The sequence below is a fragment of the Euphorbia lathyris genome, chromosome 3, assembly GCF_963576675.1.
Source record: "Euphorbia lathyris chromosome 3, ddEupLath1.1, whole genome shotgun sequence".
Taxonomy (NCBI): Eukaryota; Viridiplantae; Streptophyta; class Magnoliopsida; order Malpighiales; family Euphorbiaceae; genus Euphorbia; species Euphorbia lathyris.
The window spans coordinates 14,417,439-14,439,867 of record NC_088912.1 but is presented as its reverse complement, the minus strand read 5'-3'; the positions used below and the strand labels follow the sequence as shown (position 1 = coordinate 14,439,867).

General features: G+C 36.3%; 2 protein-coding genes and 1 long non-coding RNA gene across 4 annotated transcripts; 2 read left to right on the top strand and 1 right to left on the bottom strand.

Moving 5' to 3' along the window:
• Positions 1 to 814: 814 nt before the first annotated feature.
• LOC136222259 (histone H2B-like) lies at positions 815 to 20,527 on the bottom strand. 2 transcript variants are annotated; one of them, XM_066009834.1, is made up of 2 exons: positions 20,277 to 20,527; positions 815 to 1,578 (listed from the first exon to the last, which is right to left on the bottom strand). In XM_066009834.1, exon 2 carries the CDS (start codon positions 1,559 to 1,561, stop codon positions 1,127 to 1,129), a length of 435 nt encoding a protein of 144 aa, XP_065865906.1. In that variant the 5' UTR covers positions 1,562 to 1,578; positions 20,277 to 20,527; the 3' UTR covers positions 815 to 1,126. The 2 variants fall into 2 exon arrangements, with proteins under 2 accessions (XP_065865906.1, XP_065865907.1); XM_066009835.1 differs by lacking the exon at positions 20,277 to 20,527 and adding an exon at positions 15,865 to 15,961.
• LOC136222258 (ribosome-inactivating protein cucurmosin-like) lies at positions 15,867 to 17,354 on the top strand. The gene is made up of 2 exons (XM_066009833.1): positions 15,867 to 15,995; positions 16,328 to 17,354. Exon 2 carries the CDS (start codon positions 16,343 to 16,345, stop codon positions 17,147 to 17,149), a length of 807 nt encoding a protein of 268 aa, XP_065865905.1. The 5' UTR covers positions 15,867 to 15,995; positions 16,328 to 16,342; the 3' UTR covers positions 17,150 to 17,354.
• LOC136222262 (uncharacterized) lies at positions 18,778 to 20,987 on the top strand. The gene is made up of 3 exons (XR_010685577.1): positions 18,778 to 19,155; positions 19,364 to 19,490; positions 20,521 to 20,987. It is a non-coding gene; the product is annotated as an uncharacterized lncRNA (long non-coding RNA).
• Positions 20,988 to 22,429: the final 1,442 nt, after the last annotated feature.

The window sequence follows — 22,429 nt, the reverse complement described above, 5'->3', positions numbered from 1 at the left end:
GTTCTTTAATAGAACCTTAGTAACTGTAAATCAGTTGAAGAGATGTGGAGAAATGATGGAGGATGTTCTTGAAATAAGATAACATTTAATTGATTTACAGAAGCAAACTATACTCCGATTAATTCTAAGTATAGTTGATCCAAATTGTTCAATTTTATCCTTGACTTAATTCTTTTATTCAAAGTTGCAAACTGTATTAAAAAAAAAAAATTGTTTCTCCCTTGCTTAGGGAGATTTAAAAAAAAATTGATATGACAGAGAATGAACGAATTGAAACACACTCAATCACTTTATATTCCTTTCTATTATTGTGAACAAAGGCCTAACTCACCCCAAAAGGTACCTCAAAGGGAGAGGATTGCCTCACATATTTAAGGAGCCATATACCTTCCTCATTTAGCAATGTGGGATGTTTAACACGCCCCCCTCATTGAACCATGGCTCTGATACCATGTGAACAAAGGCCTAACTCACCCCAAAAGGTACCTCAAAGGGTGAGGATTGCCTCACATATTTAAGGAGCCATATAGTTTCCTCATTTAGCAATGTGGGATGTTTAACAATTATCTCATTTAACTCTCTACCTCATTGACTGCCAATCTCCCAAACAAAAGCTTACAACAATAAAAGAGAGCAAGATAAAAATGAGCAAAACTATAATTTGATTCAATTTCATACAACTCAGTCAATTTTTAAAGTGATTTAACAAGTACCAATTGCTAATACAGCAATTAAACAACCCTAAACCAGACATGAAGTTGTAACCTTTAATTCGATTAATACCAAATTTATTTGTGTACAAAAGCTTCCTCTTTACATCTAATGCATATCAAAATAAAGCCAATGAAACTAAATCAGATACAAAAGTACCTAATTCAAAAAAGCACCAGCAGAAACACAAATCAAACATTAAAATCCACATAATCAAAACAAATACATCACACTTAGAGAAGTCAAAGAAATGAAATTGAACGCAATAAAATTACTGTAGTTACATTGAACAAAAACTGAGACATCCTAAAAACCCTAAATTACTGTAGTTACACTGAACTAAAGGAGACATCATGAAAACCCTAAATCAAACATAACAGCGAACTAACATCAAATTAGGTTATCAAAGGAAAAGCTAAGAATTTGTGAACTTGGTAACAGCCTTGGTACCTTCAGATACGGCATGCCTAGCCAATTCTCGAGGCAAAACAAGTCTAGCGGCCGTCTCGATCTCCCGAGAGGTAATTGTCGGCTTCTTGTTGTACATAGCCAGACGAGAAGATTCCTGAGCCAGGTTCTCGAAGATATCATTGATGAAGCTGTTCATAATCCCCATAGCCTTGCTCGAGATCCCGATATCAGGATGAACCTGCTTCAGAACCTTGAAGATGTACATCTTGTAACTCTCAACGCTCTTCTTGGATGGCTTCTTCTTCTTGTCAGCAGCTCCACTTTCCTTGGACAATTTCTTCCCTGCTCTCTGCTTTTTCTCTGCCGGTGCTTTCTCAGCGTTCTTCTCCTCTGCCGGTTTCTTCTCTGCCGGCTTCTTTTCTGCTGCCTTAGGTGCCATTGGAAATAGTGAAGAGACTAAAGAGGGATGATAGGATCGAGGGAAAAGAAAATATGTCAGCGAGTTGGGTAAGTTTGAGAATAAAGAATGTACATATATAAGATAGAGAGATGAGATATGATTCGCTGGATAAGTGAGGCAAAAATTGATGACTTGGATAACTTAATGACCGTGGATTGGGAAAGGACAATATTGAACGGTTTTGATTTTCTAAGGCCAATGTGCTTTTTAATTTTTGAGTTATTCAATTTTTTTATTTCTTTTTGAAATACTGAGTTATTCAATAAAAACCATTAACCGTTAAGATATAAAACAAAAACCATTACAAATTTAACCAATTCAAAATTTAATAAATCATCCATCTAATAGACGTTAGGAATAAAATTGCTTCATTTTAAACTTTAGGAATAAAATTGCCTGTGACCGTCAACATTAGGGTATTTTTGCATCTTATTATCCCTTTATATTTTCTTCTTTTTACAGTTAATTACCAATTGAAAGTATAAAATTGGTCTAAAAACTTCAACTGCCCTCCCGATCTTGTCCAATTGCATTCAACAACCCCCTATTTCTTAATTAAATTTGTTGGATACATAAAATGGGAGACACACTCAACGAATTAAAGCAGTCGCTGAAACAACCTCTTCATGCATTGAGGCCAACCGAAGTTGCGCACAACTTTAACTTATCAACAGTCACAGTCTTTGTTAACATGTCAGCAGGATTCTTACTTCCAAGAATCCTATCGAGCATAAAAACTCCATCTTCTAATGCTGATCTAATAAAATGGTATCGCACCTGAATGTGCTTTGTTCTTCCATGAAAAATTGGATTCTTTGCTAAGTGAATAGCACTTTGACTGTCGCAATGTAAAATATTTGTCTCATGTTTCTGTCCCAACTCTTCAAGAAATGATTGTAACCAAATCATCTCCTATTGCTAGCTTCCGTAATAGCAACATACTCTGCTTTTGTAGTTGATAGTGCAACTATCTTCTGTAGTTTTGAGAACCAACTCACAGTTGTGGCACCAAGTGTGAAAACACCACCAGAAGTACTTTTTCTGCTATCTAAATCACGAGCCATATCTGCATCTTTGTAACCTTGCAGACCTATATCTGATTTCTTGAAACCTAGACAATAATCAGAAGTACCTTAAAAGTACCTCAAAATCCATTTCAATGCTTACCAATGTTGTTTTCGTGGTTTACTCATGTACCTGCTCACAACTCCCACTGCATGGGCTAAATCTGGCCTTGTGCCTACCATAACATACATACATGAGACTTCTAATAGTGGAGAATTAACATGTCATCTACATACAATAACAAAATTATGTAATGACTTCCAATTTTTTTAATATAACAGCTTGACATCTCAAGAAACCATTGTCAATCATAAAACCCTCAAACTTCTTATACCACTGTCTCGGAGCTTGTTTAAGCCCATAAAGGTTTTTCTGCAGTTCGCACACCATCGTCACATGGCCATGCACTACGAAACCCTATGGTTGCTTCATGTAAATCTCTTCCCCTAGTTCACCATGAAAAAATGTTGTCTTCACATCCATTTGTTCCAGGTACAGATCTTCTTTTGCTACAAGAGAAAACACAAGTCTGATTATGTTCAGCTTCACCACTGGAGCAAAGATTTCTTTGAAGTCAACATCTTCCTTTTGCTGATATCCTTTTACAAGCTTTGTACCTTGTAGAACCATCATGTTCTTCTTTCAACCGAAATAACCATCTGTTTTGTAAGACTTTCTTTCCTGGTGGTAGTTCTGTCAACTTCCACGTATGATTAGACAACAGAAAATTCATTTCTTTCATGGCTAACTCCCACTTGCTAGAATCATCCACCCGCACTGCCTCATCAAAGGTTTCTGGCTCACCTTTGTCAGTCAATGAGATGTAATTAAGTGCAGGAGAATACCTCTGAGATGGTCTAATGGTTCTAGAAGATCTTCTTAAGGTAACCTCAGGATTATGTGGCTCCTCTTCTATGATCATTTCTTCATTTTCTTACCTTGGCATACTAACTTGAATTTCATGGAGAATTATTTCTGACTTTTTAACTTTAGAATCAGTTTGTACAGCTTCTGCCAAGCTGTCCTTGTACAAGACTTGTTCATTGAAGATCACATCCTTACTCCTTATGATCTTTTGATTTTCGTTATCCTAAAAACAATTACCAAACTCAATTCCATTATAGCCAATGAAATAACACTTCTTGGATTTAGGGTCAAGCTTAGACCTATCTGCAGAATCCACATGAATGTAAGATAAACAACCAAACACTTTCAGAAAAGAAAGGTTTACCTTTTTCCCACTCCATACTTCCTCCGGTATCTTGAAATCAAACGGGCTTGAGGGACCATTGTTTATCAAGTAAGCTGCAATGTTAACTGCATCTGCCCAAAAGTATTTTGGTAAACCTGCATGCAACCTTGAGGTGTGCCTGGAATAATTTTCTCCATCTTGATGCCCATTTGTGCACAATACTTCTTGAATTCACTATTTTCATATTCTCCACCATTATCAGATCTCAGGCACTTCACCTTCAAATTCGTCTCATTTTCTACTAGAGCTTTCCATTTCCCGAAGGTATCAAACACATCAGACTTATTTTTAAGAAAGTTAACCCATACCTTTTTGCTTGAGTCATCTATGAATGTAACACAATATTTAGAGCCTCCAAGGGATGGCACAAGAGATGGCCCCAAACGTTTGTATGAACCAGCTCCAACTTTGTTTCTCTAGGCTTTCTTCCACCATTCAAGAAACTCACTTTTTTCTATTTGCCAAAAATGCAGCTTTCACATATGCAATGTTCTACACCTTTTAAGTCAGGGAGTTTATCTTTTGATATCATCAACTTCATCCCTTTCTCACTCATGTGACCAAGTCTACAGTGCCATAGACTTCAGTTTACACCTGCATCAATAGATGCCAAAGTATCATTACAATTAGTGGTCATGTACAAAGTACCAGTTTTATTACCTCGAGCAATAACGATTGCTCCTTTGCTGACTTTCCAAGATCCATTATTAAAAAGTGCACACTGTGACATGCTTCATCAAGCTGTCCAACTGAAATAAGATTCTTTGTTAACCTAGGCACATGTCTTACTTGGTTGATTTTCCACACCGTTCCATTTTTTAACTTCAAATGAACATCACCTATTCCGGCTATCTCCAACGGCTCACCATCTGCGAGATACACCTTCCCGTAGTTTCCAACTAAATAGTTCTCTATGATTTCACGGTTTGATATCGAATGAAAAGAAGCACCTGAGTCTAATAGCCAAGACTCAATGGAACAATCAAGAGATAAAAGTAAGGCATCTTGTACCTCATCAGCTACAACATTTGCCGCTTTCTTATTGTCTTCCTTCTTTGGAAGTCTGCATTTAGCCTTTATATGTCCGGGCTTTCCACAAATTACAGCACTCCAATTTCCATCCATTTCTTGATTTGGATCTACCATTCCTTGACTTCGATTTACCTCGTCCTCGGTTAGAATTTCTTTCATTGCTTCTACCTCTATTTTCAACATTTAATGCAGAACTTGTCGATGTACCTACACCGGAATCAATCCTTCGCACTTCATCAGCAAGAATTCGATCCCTGACATCACTAAATGAAAAATTTCCCTTGCCAACAGAATTACTAATTGCATCCCTCTTAGGCTCCCAACTATTAGGTAATAAAGCCAAAAGAATTAAAGCATGTACCTCATCATCAAAGATAATATCAACAGACGTTAGTTGAGTAACAATTGTATTGAACTCGTTTATATGTTCTGCAACTGAGGCGCTATCACCCATTCTTAAATTGAATAACTTTTTCATCAGATGTACCTTATTATTTACAGAAGGCTTCTTGTACATATCTGATAAAAGTCTCATCATTTCGGCTGTTGACTTGGTTTCTGCTATGTTATGAGTGACATTCCGTGTTAGCGTCAATCTGATTACGCCAAACACTTGTAGATCGAGAAGTTCCCAAATCCTCTTGGCTCATGTCTGCTGGTTTCACTTCTGAAAGCCGCAAGTACAGCTTTTTGCTATACAGATAGTCTATAATCTGTAAGCTCCAAAATGAAAAGTCAGTTCCATCAAACTTGCTTATTCAAGAACTTATTCAATCTAACCATACCATTGTCCAAACCAGATTGCTCTGATACCAAATTCCTCTTATAGGACACAACGGCACAACGCAGAAATAAAACACGAAATACATGAAATAAACAAATAAGAAAGAACACAATAATTTTACAAGGTTCACGGGTTAATTACATACATGGTGTACAACCTTTACCTATTTTCACACTTTGGTGTATAACCTTTGATTTTTCACACTAAAGTGTACAACCTTTTGGTAACCTCCCACTAAAATGTATAGGAGGTAATTATGACCGGTCAACTCGAAGTCAACGCGCCACATCAACAATTTGACCACTCCAAAAGTAAAAAATTAACACCTATTATGAAATTACTAAAATAACCTCATCCCCTTTTTTGAACTCATCTCTACCACTCTCTTCCTTTCTCTCACTAAATCCTTTCTCCCTCTAACTCATCTCTCTCTCCACAACTTTCAAATAATGGAACAGGTAGAAACCAAAATCATGGTGGGTTTTTTCAATTTCCAGTAACTCTTTTCTAATCAGTTCTCACTGGCTTCAAGTTCTTCTCACTGAAAAGTTCTTCAACGATTGTATAATTCACGAAGAAGCTAAGAAGAACCAGATAGAAAATTATGTTTGGACTGTTGTATCAGTATTTGCCCTCAGTCTCTTTCTCCTCACACCTCTCACCACCTCTTGCAGGTGTTCTTCCTTCATTTCTCAAAATTCAAATTCAAAATTAGTTCGTAATTTCTGATAATTTGGTGTTAATTTTACTGTTTCAGATAAGAAGATATGTTTATCATGAATTATGAGAAGGAATTCCAGGAGCAGAAGCAGAAGGATCGGGATTAAACTTCTCGGATCTAGACCTAAATAGCTCAGATAGAAGAGAGAACCTCCCTTGTTTGTTTCTGAAGTTTCTTGAGTTATTAAAGCAGCTACACCGGTAGAAGACGAGCCAAGTTGAGGAGTACTGTAGAATCGGAGGTGATGATGTTGAGATGCGTCATCTGATACTCTTTCATATTTCTCTCTTCAGTTGATTTCTTTTTATTGTTTAGGAGGAAATACATTCCTCATACAAATCTTAGTCTTTCTCTTTAGTTTTTGCATTCAGCAATATTCATTTATATTTGCTGTCTGCTATCTTTTTCTTAGAAAATGTTTTATTGCAGTAGTCATAGGAGAGAATTGTGATAATAATGGTAGCAATCTGTTGGGGGCTAATTAAATTCATTTTGCAATCAAATAAAAATGTGATAAAAATAGAAAATAATATCAAAAGATTATTATAAAAAGAAAATAGAAATAAAAAGAAAGGAAAAAGAAATAATAAAAATCAGGGGTAAATTTGCACCATTTTTTCAGTAACCCGTCCAGCAACTTCAACGATGAAAACGGACCCCAAAACAGCAAGATATCAGACAGCTATTATTTTTTTCAGAAAGCTCTTTCCCGAATGTCAAAAACGGAGCAAAACGGAGCTAAAACGAAGCTGGTAGAATTTTTCAAAGAGAAGTAGTGCAGAAAAACGGGTTTGAACTTGTATTCACATCCCAGGACATATTCAACGGCATTACCTCCGTATTTCCAACTCCCCACTCACCCATTTTCTTTCTCTAACTCATGGGAAGGTAGTGGGATCATGTTTGAGAAAAATAAGGGCCACTAACATGGGATTTGTTGCTCAAAATCCTATAAATAGAGCTCAAATCTTTCATTCCAACCCCCACTCAAAAATCAATCAACCCCACTCAAAAATCAATCAAACACAGACAACTCAAATTTTTCTCTCAAATTCTCTGCCAAAATCAGCCTCTTTATCAATCCTTAGATTCGTAGAAATCGTTCTTTAGCATCTAATTAGTCTAAACAAGGTATCAATTCCAGAATTAGTTCTTTAATCTTCAGTTCCTCAGAAAAGCTTTCAATTTTCAGAAACTTCAAATCCAAAATTCTCTTAGTTTAATCAACCAATTCACAAATCGTTTTTTGCAATCTCTTAGTTAAGTCAGTAAAATCATTACCCAATCCTCGGTTCAAGCTTTCTTAGTCTAAACCAAATTTTGCCATTGTTAAGTTCTTCAAAGCTTCAAGCATTTTTTTTCCGTGAAACCAAGATCACCGAAACCCATTTTCGAGTCATTCTTAGTTTACACATCTATTCGAAATCATATTTGGGAACTTTTTATTGATCTCAATGAATTAAAAAGACCCATAAATAAGCTTTTGGGTTTTTCATCATTTAAAAATTCATCAAACAACCTTTCTGGTGAGCTGTTTTCCAAATTTTATTTAGAGTTCGTTAGTCGATCGTTTTAGCCCAAATTAATTTTAATCTCTTTATTGACATCAATTCTTCAACTCTCAATTTTTATTTCGTAAAAAACGACATCCTATAGCCTTCTAAATCACCCCTAAAGTACCCTCTACGAAACAGAATCAAGCTTTTGGTTTTTTCAACCATCAAACAATTATTCTGTCGCCCAATTTTCAATAATTTATTCCGACTCATTTAGTCGATCTTTTTCTGAAATTCCAGTTCTAAATCCTTCCTTCGCACACTAACTTTAGATATTAGCCTTCGTCTCGCTATAATCTGACCTCTACAGCTCCCGAAATTGAGTCCTAAAGTCCCACAAAAGCATCAATTTAGTCCCATTTTGTTGTTGACTTGGTGGTAAATTTCTGCTCAAGTCCCTGAGCTCTCCGAATTACTTCAAATTCGCCCAGCACTACCCGGACAACGCAACAGCTCCCGAAATTGAGCCAGAAAGTCCTAAGAAATCACTGTTTTTGGTCCACAAAGTACTGCTGATTTATTAGCTTGGTGGTAAATTTCTGCCTAAGTCCCTGAACTCTCCGAACTGCTCCGAATTCGCCCAGTATTACACGGACAACGCAACAGCTCCCGAGCCAATTTTCCAGAGTTCCAATCCTCAATTTCACGCATCCCAACGACATCAAAGAGATCGGTTAATTTTATTTCATCCCGTACATATTTGTTTTTGTGATTTATTTGCATTTCTAGCTTTAAAGTTATTATTTTTTTTAAGTTGTAATTTTCATGCTTTATTATTATTTGTAATACAAAAAAAAACATTGAAAAATATTTACAAAATCAATAAAAATATAAAAGAAAATTAAAAAATTTATATCTTTGTGTTGTTTTATTGTCTTTATTTTAGTACTTATCTTAAAAAATTGTTTTTCCGACCGACCTGTCAAGTAACGTCGGGGTCCAAGACCGTTGTTTTTATTTTCAGTCCTTGTAACGGTTATCAATCGCTTTTCGTTTAGAATTCAAGTAATTTAGGCGCATTTTATTTATTTACTTTATTCAATTACCATTTTACCCTTTGAGAATTAGCTTCTCTTGCAGGCCCGCATTATTTTTACCATTTTTAATCCCCGCAAACGCGTATCAAGGTTGAAAATTGGGATATTTCGAAAATATTGCCAACAATTTTTGGCACGCCCAGTGGGACCTAAAAACGTTTTTTTTATTAGTACCAAAACTACGGTTTCTTATGTTTTACCAAAATTTTAATAACTTTTTGTGAATACCGATTTTATTTACTAAGTGTTTTTTTTGTGGTATTTTTTGCTTTGATATTCTGTTTTGGCAATTTATTTCCAAACTTTTCTAATACCATTTGTTGTTTAAGATGCTACCAAGGAAAAATACAGGTCGAGAACTACCCATTCCGGAGTCTGATGAAAATCAGAATAGGGGTCAAGATGAAAAAGTTGACGCAAATGCACCCGAGGGTTATGTTGCCGAGACCGTGAGCCACTTGGAAGATATTCATGGGACGTCAATGCCACAACCGGACTTCAACGCATTTTTTGCGAAACAAGAGGCCCACATGCGCAACATGGAAAGGCTTGTAGCCGAGATGTCGCAAAATGTTAAAGCTCAAACTGAGATGATGCAAGCTTGGAGACAACCCAATTTGGAAAACAGGATTAAGAATCTCACCGATGAGATGAATAGAATCCCAGATAGGTGTGCTGAAATTTATGCTAAAAATTTGAATTCTCACAATGTTTCAGATAACATAAGGGAAGGCACTCCCCAAGGCGACCGATATAGGCCACCGTCTAGTCGGGAGGAAAACATGAGATTCAATGAGCGAGGAGATCGAAGAACCTCGGAACAATTTTCAATATCCCTAAATGCGCCTCATTTCAGGTCAAACATCGGACCTAATACCCACTCGGAGCACTATAGTGACATCAACGTCCGTGGTTCGGAGGGCACGTGGAGAAATCAAGACAGTGATCATACCCGGGAATCTACTCGTGAGAATTCTCGTGATAATAACAACGTATCTCGTATTTCAGGTGTGAGGAGCGAAATGTGTAATGAAGCGGAGGATAGGCAACGTATTCGGAACATCGTGCAAGAAATTTATGGACCTACGGTCCGTGAAATATACCGTCCGGAGTTTCAGAAAGCCTACCCAAGGGAATACGACCAACAATACCCATTTCCTCACCATTTTAGAATTCCAGATTTTTCTTTATTTTCATGTGAAAATGGACAATCTACCATCGAGCACGTTGCCCGATTTTCATTCCAATGCAGCGGGATTAGTGCGGAGCAAGACTTCGATATGCTTCGTTTGCGTTTATTCCCCGGATCACTAACTGGACCAGCTTTCACATGGTATACGACATTACAACCTGAATCCGTCAGAAGCTGGGGTCGCATGGAACAATTATTTCATGCTCAGTTCTATCGAACTGAGCCCGAGGTATGTGTCACCGAACTATCTCGTATGGTTCAGCGTTCAGGTGAGTCCGTTGAAAGTTTTATTAATCGTTTCAAGAAAATGAGGCATAGATGTCGAGTTAATATTCCTGAAATAGAATTTGTTAAAATTACTCAACGTGGTTTAGAGTTTGAAAATAGGAAGAAATTCCAGGGTATTGATTTTTGTGATTATTACGAACTTGTTGCTAAAGTGTCAGAATATGAAGAATTAATGCGTGAGGATAATCGTAGGAAGAAAAACTCTATAGGTAGTTACCATCAGGATATAGAAACCAATGAAGCACATGAGGTAGCTATAGCCGAACTAACTAGAACAGGATCCCGCGTTTGTCCAATGCTAGCAAAAATTCCAAAAGCTCCCGAAGTGGTTAGACGAAATACAAATGTGCAATACACATTTGATGTTTCTAAAACCGAGAAACTTTTTGACTATTTGTTAAGAAAGTTTTATCACCTTACCACATGGACACATCATTCCATCGAGAGATGACACCAGTGGAAAAACTTATTGTAAATATCATGATAGTTGGAGCCACGACATACAATCTTGCTTCGTTTTTAAGAATGCGGTGCAGGATAGAATAAACAAAGGCGTGCTTAAATTTCCTGAAAAGAAAGAGAGCATGTTGATTGATAAGGATCCATTTCCAGCCGCTACAATGATAAATGCAACGTCCATCGAGATGCCACCTCCTAAGCGTAATGTCCATAGCAACACCTCGAGTCAGAGAAAAGGGCGCCCCGACCATCCAAAGAAAAAACAAATTTGGGTACCAAAAGGCACCTTTCAACCCATCGAGGAGAAGGAAGAAAAGCCTTGGAGAAAACAAAAGCCGAAGGATAAAAATGGCACAAACCAAGGCCAGTCGCGTTTCGTCACTCCACCAGCGCAAGTTCCCCTCGAAAAATGGTTCGTCAACCGACATAAAAAATTTCCACAACCTCTCTCAAAAAATGCAAAAATAAGAATAAGAAAGAGAGAGACAGAAAAAAGAAGGAAAAGTGAAATGGAGTTGTCTAGTGTCGATTCTAGCAACGTTTCGAAAGAAAAAATAAAAGAAAAGAAAAATGTGAAAATTCGCGTTGGAGATTTCATTATCCAAGCTGGGTGTGTTGCTACTTCTTTAATTTTACCAATAAATTTTAGAAAAAAAGATCCAAACGAGGAGGTACAAGAGATTCAAGAAGACCGGCGAAGTGGCGTTACAACAAAAGCTTCATCGGAAGATCGGATGAAGCGGGTTTATTTTGACAAACCCACTCTAAAGATGACACGACACATTAAGCCATTATACGTCAAAGCACACGTTGATGGCAAGCCTTTATCGAGAGTTCTAGTTGATAATGGATCAGCCGTTAATATTATGCCATTAAAGATGGCACTAGCTCTCGGGAAATCCGTAGGCGACATAATGACCTTAGAAATTGCTAAAACCTATGGGGTTTTACCTGTGCAACTTACCGTCGGTAATCAGACCACAACTTCGGCATTCTTTATAGTCAATTCAACGACGAGTTACCAAGCATTGCTTGGACGAGATTGGATCCACTCCAACTCGTGCATTCCGTCATCCTTGCACCAACTTTTATTACGTTGGAAAGGAAACGGCATCGAGGTGATTAAGGCAAACGAAAAACCATTTGAGACACATTCGGATATGGTGGAGTCTCAATTATACGAAGATAGCATTGGCCCAATCAAAATCAAGACCAAAGGCAAGAAAAAGTCAAACACCATTGTGCCTTACCGTAGGCCGATTGGCAATGAGCCTCTCATCGAAAAGGTTCAATGATTAGTATTCTAAAAAAAAAAAAAATAGAAGCGTAAAAAAAAATGAAATGACAAAAGACATAAACGAAAAGAAAAATAAAAATAAAGAAAAACAATAAAAGTCCATTTACATGTAAAAAAAAAAAGAATAAAAAAAGTTGTGAGAGATAAAAAAAAAGCAATCGCTACAAAGAAGCTCGGTGTAGCCTTTTCCACCTGATCCGCCGTCCACTCGCTCAGTTTTGTCCCCATCAAATACGAGACAACAACATGTGCAACACCGATAGCATCCAAGCTCGAAGACGTCAGGGGCAGGTTCCGTCATGTACGATATATCCATATCATCAAATGGATTCTCAACTCCAAGCTCAAGAGGTTCAAGACGGATATTACCCAATCATGATTCTTGTGAAAAAGAAGTGACAATTCAATTTATTTCCGCCAGTCAGTAGCTCAAAGAAGTTTATTAACAATGGAAGTGAAGTCGCGAATTCATAGACGGAGTTAAACAAATTCCAGCTTCAACAAATCGGTACTGACGGGTAAAGAAAAATAAAAATAAATAAAGGACTTATTTTATGTGCAAAATTCATTTTCAAATCGTTTACACATAAAATAGGGGGGCAATTGTTGGGGGCTAATTAATCTTCAGTTCCTCAGAAAAGCTTTCAATTTTCAGTTAGTTTAATCAAATCGTTTTTTTGCAATCTCTTAGTTAAGTCAGTAAAATCATTACACAATCCTCGGTTCAAGCTTTCTTAGTCTAAACCAAATTTTGCCATTATTAAGTTCTTCAAAGCTTCAAGCATTTTCCGTGAAACCAAGATCACCGAAACCCCATTTTCGAGTCATTCTTAAAAAGACCCAGAAACAAGCTTTTGGGTTTTTCATCATTGAAAAATTCATCAAACAACCTTTCTGGTGAACTGTTTTCCAAATTTTATTTAGAGTTCGTTATTCGATCGTTTTAGCCCAAATTAATTTTAATGTCTTTATTTACATCAATTCTTCAACTCTCAATTTTTATTTCGTAAAAAACGACATCCTATAGCCTTCTAAATCGCCCTAAAGTACCCTCCACGAAACAGAATCAAGCTTTTGGTTTTTTCAACCATCAAACAATTATTCTGTCGCCCAATTTTCAATAATTTATTCCGACTCATTTAGTCTATCTTTTTGTGAAATTCCAGTTCTAAATCCTTCCTTCGCACACTAACTTTAGATATTAGCCTTCGTCTCGCTATAATCCGACCTCTACAGCTCCCGAAATTGAGTCCTAAAGTCCAACAAAAGCATCAATTTAGTCCCATTTTGTTGTTGACTTGGTGGTAAATTTCTGCTCAAGTCCCTGAACTCTTTGAATTACTTCAAATTCGCCCAGCACTACCCGGACAACGCAACAGCTCCCGAAATTGAGCCAGAAAGTCCTAAGAAATCACTGTTTTTGGTCCACAAAGTACTGCTGATTTATTAGCTTGGTGGTAAATTTCTGCCTAAGTCCCTGAACTCTCCGAACTGCTCCGAATTCGCCCAGTATTACCCGGACAACGCAACAGCTCCCGAGCCGATTTTCCAGAGTTCTAATCCTCAATTTCACGCATCCCAACGACATCAAAGAGATCGGTTAATTTTATTTCATCGCGTACATATTTGTTTTTGTGATTTATTTGCGTTTCTAGCTTTAAAGTTATTATTTCTTTTTAAGTTGTAATTTTCATGCTTTATTATTATTTGTAATACAAAAAAAAAAAACCTTGAAAAATATTTACAAAATCAATAAAAATATAAAAGAAAATTAAAAAATTTATATCTTTGTGTTGTTTTATTGTCTTTATTTTAGTACTTATCTTAAAAAATTGTTTTTCCGACCGACCTGTCAAGTAACGTCGAGACCCAAGACCGTTGTTTTTATTTTCAGTCCTTGTAACGGTCGTCAATCGCTTTTTGTTTAGAATTCAAGTAATTTAGGCGCATTTTATTTATTTACTTTATTCAATTACCATTTTACCCTTTGAGAAGTAGCTTCTCTGGCACGCCCGTATTATTTTTACCATTTTTAATCCCCGCAAACGCGTATCAAGGTTGAAAATTGGGATATTTCAAAAATATCGCCAACAATTTTTGGCACGCCCAGTGGGACCTAAAAACGCTTTTTTTATTAGTACCAAAATTACGGTTTCTTAAGTTTTACCAAAATTTTAATAACTTTTTGTGAATACCGATTTTATTTACTAAGTGTTTTTTTATGGTATTTTTTGCTTTGATATTCTGTTTTGGCAATTTATTTCCAAACTTTTCAAATACCATTTGTTGTTTAAGATGCCACCAAGGAAAAATACAGGTCGAGAACTACCCATACCGGAGTCTGATGAAAATCAGAATAGGGGTCAAGATGAAAAAGTTGACGCAAATGCACCCGAGGGTTATGTTGCCGAGACCGTGAGCCACTTGGAAGATATTCATCGGACGATTTTACCCCTAAAGTTGATAATTTGGGTGAATTTCAGACACTATTATAAAACATAAATATTTTTGTGATATCATTACTTTAATGTGCAGTACAGTCTTAGTCACTAATTAAGAAATATGAAATTTTCACAAATGAAATTCAGACTTAGTTGTTTTCTCTTCTTTTCTCTATTGTAATATTTGCTTCGTGAAATATTATTTGGTAGTGTTCGAGGACGTAGGAAGTATTGGCCTAACCTCTCAATTAGGAAGGTCGCAGCTCCTTTTTGTTAATTAGATTTCAGAACTTTTGCTTTGAAAATTTATAAAAGGGATAGGGTTTAAAAACACTCCTAACGTTTATAGTAAGAGCAATTTTACTCATAACATCTAAAATGATGCAATTTGCCACTTAAGGTTGGTAGCGAAGAGTAATTTTACTCCTAACTTTGACAAGTTGGGTCAATTGAAAAAATTATTTATCAAATTATTTTCTCGGTCATAAATCTTGTCATCTACACTTAAACGTGTTCGTTATTTTATCACTCATTAGCAACAGATCACAAATATATGATTAAACAATGATTTTTTTAAATAAAAATTTTAAAAATAAATTGTATTTTGTACGAGTTGGACAAAAAAAATTCAAATATTTTACCAAATTCCAAAATATTTATCTTCAATTGTATTATTAAATTACAAAAACATTAAATCTTTTTTTTTAGAATCAACTTACATTGGTGCAGAATAATGAACAAATATGTCTAATAATAATGTTTGAACTTGATCCAATTTGCTAAATTCAGGAGTAAAATTGCTATTGACTCTTAATGTTATGGATAAAATTGCCCTATTTTAGACGTTAAGGGTAAAATTGCCCCTCCCTTGTACGAGTATTTTATAAATCCTTTGAACTTGGTCCAAAAAACCAATTGTCATCCGAAATATTAAGAATGTCTCATCATTGGATTTACATTCCAAGTAAAAAGTAAAACTAAAATTGACATACAAAAATGTATTACTTAGATAACACATGATTTTTTATATACCCACTTTGAATGTAATTTGGTGAGTGCAGATGTAAACTGTAAAATCAAGGTAAAATTTGGGCACAGAAATTTATGAAATCACCACCATGTATTAGATTCTCTTATAAGTTTATATAAGTGTCATACCTCCTTATTGACATCATCAACATCATCAACATTCATAGAAGATATCGAAACCATTTTGCTATTTTGAGAGAGAGAGAGTGATCATTGTTGGTCTTGAATAGTGGTGTTCATTAAGCTGCAAATTTATAAAGGTAAATTTGGTATTCATTTTTATTTTTATAAAATCAAAACACATGTAGATCTCTATATATCCTGACTGAATAAGAAAAAACCTCTATAGATTTAAAAATCTATGGCTTCCCCATTATTGCAATATGCTGCAACAGAAGTTGGGTATAGCTCTTCTTCAATTTGATTGAGATTTTATCGATATTTAGTTTAATGAAATTTCATAGTTCATTAAAATTGTATCAACAGTTTTCACTAGCCCAGTTTTACTGCAAGTATAGCTCTTTCAGTCCCTAAAATCGGTTCCTAAATTTCTCCATGTTGAAAAGGTTTGGCTAATTTGAATTTTTAACAGGTGCAACTTGAAAAGATGAAGAACATGTTGATTGTATTGGCAACATGGTTATTCTGCAACATTGCAATCGGATCGTGTCTGAAAACACCAATTAACTACCCAAGTGTTACATTTACTACCCATCTTGCCAGTGATGGAAGCTACAGGGACTTAATGTCCTCTTTACGAAGAGAGTTAGACAGTGGCTCTAAAAGCCATGATATCCCAATACTGCGAAAGTCATCAGAAATCACAAAAGCTAATCAGTATCTTCTGGTAAATCTGATAAATTACGAATCCAAGTTCAATGTTACATTAGCAATAACTGTTGTTAATGTATATGTGATTGGGTTTAAATCCGGCAGCAATTCCTTCTTCTTAAGTGATGCTCCTTCTGATGCAACAAGTCTCCTTTTTCATGGAACAAAGCCACAAAAACTAACAGTCAGTACCAATTATAACATTTTGGGAGATAGATCGACAGTTGGACTAGGAATCGGACCATTAAGAAAAGCAATTGATACACTTTATAGCTTCAATGGTGCGGTTACCCCTGCTTTTAAAAACAGTCTTCTTATTGTTATACAAATGGTTGCAGAAGCTGGAAGATTCAAATACATACAGAGACAGATAGAGAATGGCTTAGTAGAGGGGTATAAGCCGAAAAGCGACACTATTAGTCTCGAAAACTCATGGGCTGCTCTTTCTACACAAATCCAACTATCTGGTACCAGTGGAAATTTTAAAACACCGGTCACATTGGAATATGCTAACGGTACTAAATACAATGTATTGACTGTTGCACAAGTTAAACCAGATATTTCAATCTTGCTCTGCAAATGATCTGGAAGAACAGTTGGACAAGAAAGATTTGGGGAAATCTTTGTTGAAAAAGCTGTGGAAAAGTTGCTGCCAGTGCTCTAAAAATGCTTCAGTTCTAGCTAAAAAGGCTGTGATTGTAATTATAAATAAGGTATCAGCATTTTCTGTATGTTTGCTAAGAGTTTGTGTGATTTTAACAATAAAGAAGGTCTCAGCATTTACTGTATATTTGCTCAGTGTTTGTGTGCTTCCTTTAGTTTTATGTTCATTAATTAATAATAAATAGCTAATCAAATCTATATTGTTCATCTTGTCTTTTATTACACTACTCAATTACCTACACTCAACTCAGCCGTAGAAGTTCTCCAACAAAAAGAGTAAGCTAAGTCTACAATTTTCATTTATATTCGTTTTATTTAGAATTTGTAGTGGATTCGGCACTCGCCACGAAACACAGAACAAAATTATTCATTGTTGATCCTCAATCACAATTTTTCTTGTATTTAAAATATTTTTGGCCTTAATTCGAGAATAATTTAAACTCTTCGACTCTCTTTATTTAAAATTGGTCCTATTTAATTTTTGCACGTGCATGCGAAAATAGGATGTTCCTTTCACATTGCTGTTGAGACTAAAAAGTAATGGAAAGTGAATTTTATTTTTTGAGGAAAATACTTCAACTTACTAATTAAAAGGATCGAGATCCTTAGAAATGACAGCTGTTAGCCAGCTTGGAATAATAAAAGAATCAAACTCATTAGCATTGGAAAGCGTATGTCGTGCAACAGCATCTGCAACCCTATTCGCTGAACGAGGAGAGAAAGACACCAAACAGTGGGGTCAATTAGAAAGTAGGAAATGACAATCATGAGTGTCGCAACCGGGATTTTTCCGGGCGCGTGCGCCGAGGCGTTAAAATTTAACTAGTTAATAATTTTACGTTTTTTAGACTAGTTTTTAGAGTCGCCACCAATCAAAATTAAGGCGTGATTGGACGCCGAAATTAGATATATTTTAATGGATAAGGGGGTCTGCGAAATAGAGATTTTAAGTTCGTTTGTCGGTTACGTGTAGGGAAGAAAACTTTGAGTAATCACCCTACCCCGCCCAAAATTGGTACTAAAAGATGTGATTTTTTTGGCATTAAACTTATTTGATTTATTCGATTCATTTCTCTTTATTTTATATATATATTTTTATAATAAAGGCGTATGGGTTTGGACCATTTAATTTGAGTTAGTTACATTTTGACTACTTTCATACCCCAATAGCATAGGCGTATAAATCGGAGCCATTTCATTAATTTTAATTTTAATTTTGACCGGTTCCATACCTCTATAACATAAAGGTATGGATTGAGCCGTTTTATTTTAATTAACTTGATTTTGACCGCTTTCATACCCCTATAGCATAGACGTATGAATTGAGTCGTTTAATTTTATTTTGGTTCATTTCATACCTCTATGACATAGAGGTACGAATTGAACCGTTCTAAATTATTTATTTATTTTGACCGACTTTATACCTCTATACCTTTATAATTTTATCCAACCATTAATTGAGCTATATAAAAAAAAATTCATTTTCTGCTGCAACTACTAGTTTTTCCCAAACAAATTATTTAAAAAAAAGGATCAAGTAATAAACTTAACGAATTCGTGGACTAAATTTAATTCAATCCAAAGCCCACTTGCCTAACATTTTGAGTCTCATTTTCTCATATAGGATTCACCTTAATCTTTTAAACCTAACCCCCAAATTATAACTCTCCTTCCTATTTTCCAGCCACTTTTCTTCTTCATCCAGGGCCGAAAAACCTAGAGCTCTTACCCATGGCGTCTGCTCTTTGGACGGCGACGGCGCGGATTAACAGTGGGTTCCTCTTGAACGGTGATGGTGATTCTAACGACGCCTACCCCTCCTAGTCGTCGCCGTTCTACTCTCTCTCTCTCTCGTTTAAATCGGTGCCTGGTACTCTTATGATCTGAACATGCAGGCTCCTCGGAAATCAACCGTGGTTCCCAGAGGTATAAGTTCCTATCTGTCCGATTTCTATATCCCTGTTCTTTATTTCCTCTTATGCTTTCTGATTTCTCTTTTTTCTTTTCCTAGAATTCGCTTAGATTTGGTTGTGTTTTAAGAATCTGTTTCGTTGTTAGTGATTTTCATGGTTGATTTCTATTTGTTTATTTGATTTCATTTCTTTTAATCTCGCTTTCTTTTTGTGAATGCTAGGACCTGGACAGATTCATCAACTGAAAAGAAAAACCCAAAGGGCCTGATTGCGGTCACCATTTGAATGGCTCGCGCATCGTTCTCTAGATGACTCGTTGATTTCAAGTGCTACCGTCTGTTTGATACGGTTCCTTTTCCATCAAATTTAAAGCATACAATTTGGGATATTAAGTCCTTTGTTCGTCTGTGAAAGCAAATTGACAGCAGGATGATATTTAAATAGAATTTTATGTTTACCATTGGGATAGTTTTAGGCTTAGAAATTTGACTGTGGCAGATTGCTTGCACACTTCTGTATGCTTTTGTGGGATGATATTATTGCAATGGAAATTAGTAATTAATATGCTAAATTTCTGTGGCTCATATATGATTCATTAGGGGTATTTTTTGACGTTTTCCTTAAGTCTGAAGATGGTGAGGGGATTTGAGTTGTAAGTGTAAAATAGATAGTTAACATTTGGTTCAGGATTACATCAGTAGCTAAAAGTTTTCATTTCATATTAGATAAGACATGAATCTGTAAAATGTATTGTTGGTGTTTTGAATGCACAGTTGGAGGACTTAAAATGATGCGAAAGAATATAGCATATCCTTCCATTCATTTACCGTCCTCCTAAAAGAGAAAACTTAGTTTGTCCCTATAGCATAGGGACTCCCCAAAATCCTCTATACTGTGTTTCTTAATGACAATACAGATGATTTAAAGACCTTCTGAGCGAAGTTGGTTTGTTCCTATAGCATAGGAACTCCCCAAAAATCCTCAGAGGACAATACAAATGAAATGATAGAAAAGTCGGTTTATCCCTATAGCATAGGCACTCCCCAAAGCTCCTCTACCATGTGTTTTCTTAGTCATAGGTGATGGACTAATGTTACAGAGACTTAGATTTGTATATAAAAGAAGAAATTTTACCTGAAGACAAGAGAACAAACGCAGTCCGTCCCTTGTTTCTTTTGTCTGTGACCCCTTTTTTACTCAAGGACCGCTTGTGTTCCCCGTCTTCTTCTTTCTATTGTTTTTTCTGTTTGATGAATCCGGTTGGATTCTCTGCCTGGTTATTGCTGATATTGTTTTTTATTTGATAATTCTGGCTGAATTCTCTCCTTCGTTATTACTGGCCTTGCTTATTGATGTTGAAAACGCCTTCGTTTGACAGGGTTTTGAAGTTTTAAGAAGTAAAGATGATGAAGATGAAGAAGAAAAATAGGAAGGTCTACATTGGAGAAGTGTCCAAAAATCCTCCTGTTGCAGTTTAATAAGAAGTGAAGAGGTCCAGATCCAGAGGAAAGAACCTGAAGTTCCCCCTCGAAGTCCCCTTTTGCTGTCTGTTCTTTGCCTAATAGAGAGCCAACAGATTCGTTCGAGTGGCGTGGCTCTCTATTAATTTGTACAACAAAGCTTATTCAGTGGCCAAGTGGTGGCCAAGCAACGTGGTGTGGCATCTGTTTGCCCACCAAGATTTATTCATTTTATTGTATTTTAGGTTGTATTTGTGATGTGTTTACTGGTTGTATGGATCCTGGATCTTAAGGGCCTATTAGAATGGGTTTGGGGCCGGTTGGGATTTCATTTGTAATTGCTGAAATTTATTAATAAAAATCATATTTTTCTATTTCCTTTTTATTCTTTTTGTTTTCCTCTATTTTATTTTGAAACTCAATTATGTTTTTATTACTTGATCAAGGGTTCACAACCAAAAATTAATTATTATAACTAGTCTACACATGTCTACATTTTTAATATAACCCTGTAAAATAAAATACAATATTATTTCAAACATACCTAGTTAAACACATAAGTAACATTTTTTTAAAAATTAATAATTGATTTTATCTTTATGATATAAACATTTAGCTAATTTTACGAACTATACGAATATAATTTTCCTTTTTGTAAAATGTAATTAAGAACAATTTATAACAAAATATAGGTACTAAATATAGCGAAATATTGGTATATCTGGTACATACATGCAATGTGAATATTTATGAAATAAATTGGCTAAAAGGATAAAATTATAAAAAATAAAAATTTACCCCGGACAAAATAGGTATCTACAGTTGCCCCCCTTTGTATAGTTTTATGTGAATAAAAATATACAAAGTAGCCCAAGATATCCATTTTGTTTTCTTATTTATGACTGTTATTGAAAAAAAAGAATTCAGGGAACTTCCTCGATATTGATTGAATGATTCTGAAGTGTCATTTGTATGACAATGACGGACATCCTCCATTGTTTTGAATGGCTGTGACGGACATCCTCCGTTTTTTTCTTTTTTTGAATGACTGTGACGGGCATCCTCCGTTGTTTTGAATGACTGTGACGGGCATCCTCCGTTTTTTCTTTTTTTTAGAAACGAGCTTTTATAGCGGCTCCCCGCAAGTGTTGATGAGATTTAACGGCTCCCCGCGAGCTTTTAGAGCGGCTCCCCGCAAGTCAAGATGAGATTTAACGGCTCCCCGCGAGCTTTTAGAGCGGCTCTCCGCAAGTTAAGATGAGATTTAACGGCTCCCCGCGAGCTTTTAGAGCGGCTCCCCGCAAGTGTTGATGAGATTTAACGGCTCCCCGCGAGCTTTTATAGCGGCTCTCCGCAAGTTAAGATGAGCTTTAACGGCTCCCCGCGAGCTTTTAGAGCGGCTCCCCGCAAGTGTTGGTGAGATTTAATGGCTCCCCGCGAGCTTTTAGAGCGGCTCCCCACAAGTTGAGATGAGATTTAACGGCTCCCCGCGAGCTTTTAGAGCGGCTCCCCGCAAGTTAAGATGAGATTTAACGGCTCCCCGCGAGCTTTTAGAGCGGCTCCCCGCAAGTGTTGATGAGATTTAACGGCTCCCCGCGAGCTTTTCTAGCGGCTCTCCGCAAGTTAAGATGAGATTTAACGGCTCCCCGCGAGCTTTTAGAGCGGCTACCCGCAAGTGTTGGTGAGATTTAATGGCTCCCCGCGAGCTTTTAGAGCGGCTCCCCACAAGTTGAGATGAGATTTAACGGCTCCCCGCGAGCTTTTAGAGAGGCTCCCCACAAGTTGAGATGAGATTTAACGGCTCCCCGCGAGCTTTTATAGCGGCTC